Consider the following 8,754-nt stretch of genomic DNA (forward strand, 5'->3'; position numbering starts at 1 on the left):
TAACTACCAGGCATTTCCTGCTCTTAGTTTTTCAGGAACCCTTCACATAACTTTTGGTTACGTATCTCCTATGCTTAAATTCTCTTCTCAGTGGTAACGGCAGTGAATTTACATTGTGTAAATCATGAACGGCATGAGCATACTTGATCCTGACTTTGGAGCACAGAAACAGACTAAATGACAATTAAAATCTTTTTAAAAGATTTTAAAAGATTTTTTTTAAATGTGTTTTTAAGTATGAATGCAGTTATATCCACGTGCATTTAAATTCTTACCTAAAAGTCACGTTTAGAAAACTGCAGCTATAACTCTCCTCAGGCTTTGTTTGTTGTTTTTTTTTTCCTGCTAACTTTGAGTGCTGGCATGTTAGTTGCCACCTCTGCCAGCAGTGAGATTTGAACTGAGGACGTCTTCCAGAGTTAACAGTGTGAGTCACTGCGTTAATCGGCCAGCACAGCTCTCCCGAGCCGGAGGCACCCAGCGTGCTCCAGGCGCTGAAGGTGGAGGAAAAAGGTTTGCCACTCGGACCTATGGATCGCACTTGCGTTGTTTGTGTGGTGTGAAACCCGCCCTGCACCACTCATCCTGTGTGGAGAGGGTTCCTATTGTATAGACTAGCCCTGCTAAGAGAGCTATACAGTAACACTTGGAAAAACTTTTCGATGCACTTACGCCACCTGGTACTTGCACCCTCCTTAGAGGCTGAAGTTGGTCTACTTGCAAAACTTACCGCCTGTGCGGCAGCTCTGTGCGTGGCGGGGTGTCCTATCCCAGCCGAAACCAGGACGCTGGGTAAGCTGGCATTTAGTCAGGCGCTGGAAGTAACCCCTGAGTACATGCCCTTTTTTAGAGCTGTGCAAGTGTGTAGGTACAAGTTTGGGCAGGCTTATATATTGAGGTCTCTCTGAAAACATGGTGAGAGAAACAGTCTGAATTGATGCCAGCTGGACTAAACTCAAGATTATATTGGTTTCCACCAGCTGAAGATCTGGCCCTAGTTGCTCATCATCTGAACAGTTCTTAAGAGTTACTAGTGGTACATTCTGTGTACCCTTTTTTTTAAACAGATGAGTTGTATCTCATGTAATAGCATCTCAACATATGGATCTTTTTGGAGAAACTGCCTATGGTATTTTGCAGCACAGCCAAACTGGTGAAGTGAGTGCTTTCATGACAATGATTGCAATATGGAAGAAATTTTCTTTTCACCTAGGGGCACTTTCTGAGAATCAGCAAGGGATTTAATTTACTTTGATTCGCTCCTACTTCCTATTGTATACTTTTCTTTGCAGGACTTTTAAACCAGTCATTTCAGTGTATGAGATCAGTTCTCATCCCAGGGGAATGGAGGTTATAGTTTTCCTCTAAGAGTCTCTCTCCTCTGTGACAATTGGCAGAACTGCAGAGCCCTACACAGTCCACGTGGTTTGTCTGTTAGCATTTATTTCATTTTAAAGCCTCCGTGCGTTGTCTAGACATTTGGGAGTACACAATGTGACTGTGAGATCTATGCCAATATTTTCTGCTCAAGCTGGATCCTTGTAATTGCATCTGGTTTTCAGCATTTTAAGGTCCATGGCCTGGGCTTGTGCATACGTGTTATTTAGGTAACCACGTTTATGCTCTAGGCCATAAAGTGTCTCTGAGCTTTAAATGTTCTTTTTTGTTTTCTGCAACATTACTTCTCATTACAGGGAGATATTTATATTTAACGTAAATTTTCAGAAATGTGTGTCTTGTTCTGAAGTGTTGTTCTTAAGTTCCCGTATTCCATAATAGTCAGTCTGGTGAAGCTTACATCTCCCGGCTCATGCAGCTGTACCGCAGTGGATACTTTGCTTTGTATTTGCCCCCTGCTTTAATCCAGACAAACTTTCATGCATAGATAAATTCTTCTCCTGGCATAGCCCAGCTTTCTCATTTCTCAAAAAGTCCGTGAGAAGGTCCTGTTGCCTTTCAACATGGGTTGGTTATATTCTGATGGGATTTGTTTATTCCTGAGGGATAGCTTTTGTCCCAGTAGGCTGTGAATGGCTAATGTGTAGGCAGACATAGGGCGTCCCTCCATCTATTATGTTTGTTTGCTTGGGATATGTGGACATTTTACAGCCTTGTCGATGAAGAAGGAGCCATTGCGATCACACACATGCCATGCAGTGTATGAGGGATTTATAGCAGTGGCCACCTTTCATCAAGGACTGTCCCTTGTACTCCAGTGCTTGCACACAGTGTCTACACCACGCACAGGTCCGTGCACATGCTCTGCTGTTTGAAACCAGTTAGATGCTTCTCCCAGGTATTGAGCTTATCACACGTGCACTGTGCTCGCGTGCTGAACAGCTTGGTTAGAAACACCACACGTGACATAAGCTAGCTCTAAGCATGAAACTGTGGTTCAGGGAGTATCAGTGACCTGTGAAGCTGTAAAAATTGGCCTGTCACTTTCAGGAAACTATTTAAAAATTGTCTTCAACCATAACAGCTGTGGAAAGCTTACAGCAGCTGCGGGGATGGACAGGTTGGCTGGTCAGAGAAGTTTAGGGTTCCACTGCCTTAGACTACGTCTATCTGGTTATTTTATTCTGTTTCCTTTGAGTCTATTTCATAATATTACTTACAACACATCTCTGATACCTCAGGAGCAAGGGAGAATATGACAACACAGGCGAGTCTGTCTAGATGTTCATGTTTGGTTTGAACCTTCAATGTTTTGTTTCATTGAGTGGAAAGTGGCAAGACAGGAGGATCTTGGGTTTTGACAACTTTTTTTCCTTCTTGTGTTTATCCTCCACTGGAAGTTAAACCCTGCGTTGCATCAGACGTGTTTGGAATGAGAATAGCTAGGTTCACAGGAGTGTGCCAATGTTTGCAAAGTACAGAAAGAAACAAACTTCCCCTGCCTAGGCCAGCCCTGTCCGTGCGCTGGCCACAGTCTCTGCCAAGCAGGGGAAGCACTATCAAAACAGCATGAAAAGGATCATAAGCTGCTTGTAGGGAAGAGAGGGTCCCTTGTTTATTGCACACGCTGCTGAGTGGTACTGTCATCTCTTATTAACTGATAAAGTCAAGGAAGGAAATTTTTTTCCGCAGAAGACATGAATTCTAGCAGAATTGGAATCAACATGATTTACCCTGTCACTCCAAATGCCAGCAAGTGTCTGTGCAAAGAGACGAACCTGACACACCTCACCTGAATCTGCATTTCACACCCCAGGTGTTTCCTCCGGGGTTCTCACAGTCCTGGTCCGCAGGCAGCAGGCACAGGTACTGAAGAGGTAACACACAGCAGTGAGCGGTGAAGACAAGAGTCCTCGGCTTGCAGAGCCAAACCCACAGACTCCTCTTGCTTCTCATGCACACAGAATCTCATAAGGATATTACAGCCCATAAATTGTGATTACTTCTTATTTTTGAACTTAGCATGTCTTTTTCCTTGTGTTTCTTCTTGTAGATATTGATGAATGTGCAATAGGAACCCATAACTGTTCAGCTGCAGAGACTTGCTATAACATCCAGGGCAGCTTCCGCTGCCTGTCCTTCGACTGCCCTTCCAACTACAGAAAAGTATCTGACATGTAAGTATTGCCATTGCAACAAAGCGAGCAGCCCAGTCCAGTGGCTGTGGATGTTACGTAGTGCTTTAGTTTGTGGGTGGGTGTAAGTGCTGAGAGCTCTGAGAAGATGCTTTGGTACCTGGAGCACGTAGACTTTCCCCATACAGAGTTTCTGTCCGGTTTTGCCTCTTCTTCCCTCCAAGCCCTACAGCACTTTCCAAGCCCTAGCCCCATTTGCCCTCCAACTGCTGCTATAACAGCAGCTCTACTTGCTCCAGCTCTAAAAGGGCTCTGTTTATAATTAAGTTTTAAAAAAAAAGTAAGATCTTCTATGCTGCTTATATCATTGCAGTAGCTGCCAGGCTGCTCAGTGCACCACTTTTACAGTGGTTTTGGGGCTCCCTGTTTAATATTCAGATTGCAGTTCCTCAGAGAGTGTTGAAACGTTGAAGGGGAGCAGGATAATGAGCTTGCCAGGCTACAGGGCTGTGGGAATGGCACACCCCCACAGCTCCCAGCTCCTCAGCAGCTGAGGCTCGGGAGCCCCAAAATCTCCCTACCCATTTCCTGCCTCGATGGCTGCCAGTGCTTTGGGAAGCCCTATTTAGTTGCTTGTGACTTAAAACATACTTTTCCTGCCTTATAGAATTGAGCAGTTTTGCAAGTTGAGGAGCTTGATTCCCATTCCCATGTTTTAGCTACCTTTTTAAGTGTTTTTGTTCTTATTTACTTGGAGCACTGACCCAGGCTTGTGCTGTCAGCGTTGAATCACAGACTCCTCTTCCAAGCTCTGCGCGGCTTGCAGCGTGACTGGCTCTTTCCTTGTTGTGGAGCTTCCCAACACAGCTCCCCATGTCCATGATCTTTTTCTTACACTGTTGTACTCTGATAATTATATCATTTACAAATGCTTTATGAGCACTGTAAAAGCAGAACAAGCAGCTGGTAATTACACAGCTGACGTTTGGGACTCCTGTTTGTCAAATACTTTTGCAATACTCTGAAATACATGTATTTTTACCTGCTGCTACATGGACACTGAATGTGCTTCATTTCTCATCTCTTAGGAGGTGTGAACGAATCAGTTGTTTTAATTATCTGGACTGCCAAAATACCCCGGTGCGCATTACCTATTACCAGCTGAACTTCCAAACCAATATCGTCGTCCCAGCTCATATTTTCCGTATTGGACCATCGCCTGCCTATGCTGGAGACAACATAATCCTTACTATCAACAAGGGAAATGAAGAAAACTACTTCAGCACTCGAAGGCTGAACTCGTACACGGGCATTGTCTATCTTCAGCGACAAGTGAAAGAGCCTAAAGACTTTTTGTTAGATGTTGAAATGAAACTGTGGCGTCAGGGAACATACACTACTTTTCTTGCCAAAATTTACATTTTCATCACAGCTCATGCGTACTGAAGCATGTATTGACATTGGATTTTATTGGTGCTATGCTCTTTAACTGCTCTACCAAAGCTTAATACTGTTGAACTGGCATTTAATGTATCTAGCCTTTATATTATTTTTCTGTCATTGCTTTAAACTTTTTTATTGGTTGTGTAAATTAAGTTAATTTTTATCTTTTTTTGTTTTGTTTTCTTATGCAATTTTTTACGTCATCATTTGACAATGAACAAAGGAAGGGTTAGAAGGGCAGTACATACATTGTGTTAAGTGCTGGAACCTTTTCTTAGACATTATTTTTAGGTTTAGTCACATCTGCAGGGTATTGCACTAGAGAGGAAAGATGTTCACTTGGGAGTATTGGGTTTTGCCACTAAGGGGAAAACCCTTGAGCAATTTCTCTGTATTACACAAACTTATGGTTTGGCTTAGCCACTGGCTTCACTGAGTTTTCTCTGTCTTGAGATGCTGTGTCGAAGGCCGTATGTGTACACTGACGGTTAGCTCACCTCATATTACCGGTTTATTTTCCTCCTTCCAATTTTCATAATATGTTGCCTAAAAATATATATAAATAAAAGAAAACTCCACCAGTGAAAAAGCCTATGAATGAGTCTTGCTTTAGTAGGACTACTCACATGTTAAATATTTGCAAGACCAAGGCCTTAAGAGAACGTCATGCTTTAGGGTAAAAGCTCACATTGCCATTTTTAGTAGTTGTCTTTATAGGTGTTGGGATTCCTCTCTATACAGACTCATTCCATTTAGGTAACTGTAAGTGCAGGTTAGATGCTTTATCTCTTAAAGGAATGTCCAAGAGGAAATACGGAAATAATGAAATAATCAATTACCGCTTCTTATTTTAAAGCTTGGTGTGCCACTGAGGAATCACATGCAATTTTAAATAAACAAAAAGGGGAGTTGCTTCTCTTCTTCAGGAAAATTACTTCGGTTTTGTTACTAAATGATGCAGAGGAAAATGCTAGTTAAATTGGCGGTTTGTATTATGCCATTTAGAAAATAGCACAACCAAAGTTTTGAGCTAGATTTCCTCCTGTTCTACAGGAAACTGGATGAGGTCCAAAGTTGAAGGCCAGATGTGGCAAAGCATAGTATAATCGAAGTATTTGTTAGAACTTAGAAAAGAATATCGGAACTTCTTTATGGCTGTTTTCTTTTTTTTTTCCTCCTAAAAAAGCAAAAAAGCTCCAGTGTTGAAATTTTCTGAGCTTCCTTTGTTCCAGCTATAATTATTCTGCAAAATGTTTTAAAGGAAAAACATAGCTACAATATATTGATGTTTACTACACTGCAGTTTAATAATCATAGAATCGTAATATACGAGGTTGGAAGGAACCTCAAGGATCATCTGGCCGAACCTTTCTTGGCAAAATAATTATCTGTTCTTTTCTGCAGTTGATCTTATTTTGACCAGTGTATACACAAAAAAAAAAAAGGAGAAATCAAATCTTATGGCTTTTTATGCCATAATCAACAATTTTATTATATTGTAAGATATTTATTCGAACTGCATCTTAAAATCTTGTAAACACCACCTATATGGTGAGGGGGGAGATGTTCTGTATTCACTATATCCCAAGGCCAATTTCTACCACTTCAAGTCACTTCTTTGATTTGGACTCTCGTATTGATAATAAAGTGCAAATCTTCCTGTATCTGATCTCATAAAGACCCATTACCAGGAAAAAATTATTGCTATCCCCCAGCTGTAAAATATGGGATATCTGTGAGTTTGCATACATCAAGCTTTTCTTTGTTTTTTCTATAAAAATCATTTTGTAAAAGTGATCTTCTTCCATCCATCTTTCAGAAGTATTTAGCATTTAGGGAAGTGCCAACTGAGAAACACATGTTTATTCAGTTAATGCATATCTTACAGCTACAGGCCTGGCAAGATGAAGAGGCAGCCGCAGCAATGAGTAGGAGAGCCTTTCAGATCCATTATGCAGTTAAGTGTTTATATTATAATATAATATATTTATATATTATACATGTTAAGTGACGGTACGTTTCTCCATGCCCCAGTGGGGCACATCAAGAGTCACCGAAACCCAGCGTTTTCCATCAGCATTAGTATTTGATTGAGCGTAAATGATATTCAAGCCTCGACAGTCTTTCTTGTCAGAGAACAAATGGACAAGCCATTTGTTACTTGGAGACCTTTTGCTGACTAAAACCAGCCATAGTCAATCATATTAAGGCTTTGGCAGTTTGTAACACCAACTTTTCATTTTCAAGACAGTAATTGATGAAGAACGTTTTAGGAAAGGCTTTGCATACTATTATAAGAAAAATGCTATGTTATAAAAAACCATGTCTTCACCAGCACTGAGTCCAGTAGGCATTCAAAAAGGTTAGAAATAGTTGCTTGGTGCGACTGGTCAAAGGAAAGGCTTACAGCAGATAATTTCACATTCTTCTGTTCCCAAAATAACCAGAGGAATCTCTTACCTCCTACCATACCAACTGACGTACGCCCCGTCAGTTTTAGGAGAGCTGCAATGCAGGGACGGTTAGCTTTGCATCCTTTGCTTTGCTTTTTCTTAGGGCAGTGCTCTTGATGGAACTTGAACAGACACGTCCACCAAAGACCCACTGACCGCGAGGATGTGCTTTCGCTGGATCGCAATGGCTTTGGACTGGAATTTAGTCTCCTTCAACTGGTCTAGCTCCTAGAAGGCCCAGTTCCCATCTTCAGTAATGCTCCTTCCACTTTATTTGGCTGGGTGACCTAGACAGAGAATGAGAGTGGGTGTACCCATGTACACAGAAGAGGTCTCAGTGAAAGGAGCTCAGGCCTGGACTGCACCTTCATGGCCTCTTACACTTTCTTAAAACAGCAATAGCTTTCCTCAGTTCTCTCTTGAACAGCCATATTTTTCTTTCTTGTTTTTTTTTTTCCTTTCTCCTTTTCTAACAAGTGAGTTAAGTTGCTTTTATTTATTCCCTTAGCTTCTCCGTGGGCCCCCCCCCACCCCTTGCCTGGTTGAGGTGAATTAAGAACAGCTACCCAAGAACTATGCAAGCTGATAAATTCATGAGGAAGACAACAGCTGCAAACCTAATAAAAAATTATAGCAGACTTGGGGCATAGGATTATATCTGTGTAAAAACTCAGATTATTAGTACGTTCCCAAAATTGGAAATGGCCTTTATGTGACCTGTCTGAACAATGCATGTTCTGCTTAGCTTTGCCTCTATGAAATCTGACCTCTCTGTACCTGGCTGTTGTATCCCTTGGGAGTCCTGGTGATTCCAGAGATGAGGAAGATCAAATGTGTCATGGGAAGGAAGAAGAAATGAAAATCTGCGTGTTTGCTGGAAATGTGAATGGGTCTATTACAGAATGAAACATCATGTTTTCTCTTGACTGGAATTTACGTAACATATAGTTGAAATAGCAGTAGATGGGTGAGAAAGATGTTTTTACCTAATATTTCTAACTGTTTCCTTTCTGCACCAGGGAGGAAGTATTTTACAATCTCTTTGTATGTAAAAAACCACATGTATGTGGATTATTGCAGGTGCTGAGTAGTCTGTGCTAGCGTTCTTCTGTGAGCCTGATGTAGAGAAAAGGCATCGGGTTGCTCAGCTTGGGCCTTGCTCCTTCTCCTCACACTGGAGGACCAGAGCGCGGCTCACCCATCACAGAAGAGTCAGCTGTTAATTGTAACGGGCCAAAATTCTTATATTAGCTCCAAGATCCCACAAATGGAACTTCACTCACTTTTATTTTTCTTCTCCTTTGTATCAGTTATTCCTCAGTCTA

The 8,754-nt window shown here is 41.6% G+C and overlaps 1 protein-coding gene across 1 annotated transcript in view; it reads left to right on the forward strand.

The window, feature by feature from the left end:
- Positions 1-5,298, forward strand: part of FBLN2 (fibulin 2) — a 95,758-nt gene extending 90,460 nt beyond the window's left edge. Inside the window, exons 16-17 of the mRNA XM_009579650.1 lie at positions 3,452-3,575; positions 4,622-5,298. Coding sequence (XP_009577945.1) covers positions 3,452-3,575; positions 4,622-4,979 — 482 coding nt within the window. The 3' untranslated portion in view covers positions 4,980-5,298. The remainder of the gene's footprint in view (positions 1-3,451; positions 3,576-4,621) is intronic.
- The last annotated feature ends 3,456 nt before the right edge of the window (positions 5,299-8,754 follow it).

Source organism: Fulmarus glacialis, unplaced genomic scaffold (genome assembly GCF_000690835.1).
Source record: "Fulmarus glacialis isolate BGI_N327 unplaced genomic scaffold, ASM69083v1 scaffold6956, whole genome shotgun sequence".
Lineage (NCBI taxonomy): Eukaryota > Metazoa > Chordata > Aves > Procellariiformes > Procellariidae > Fulmarus > Fulmarus glacialis.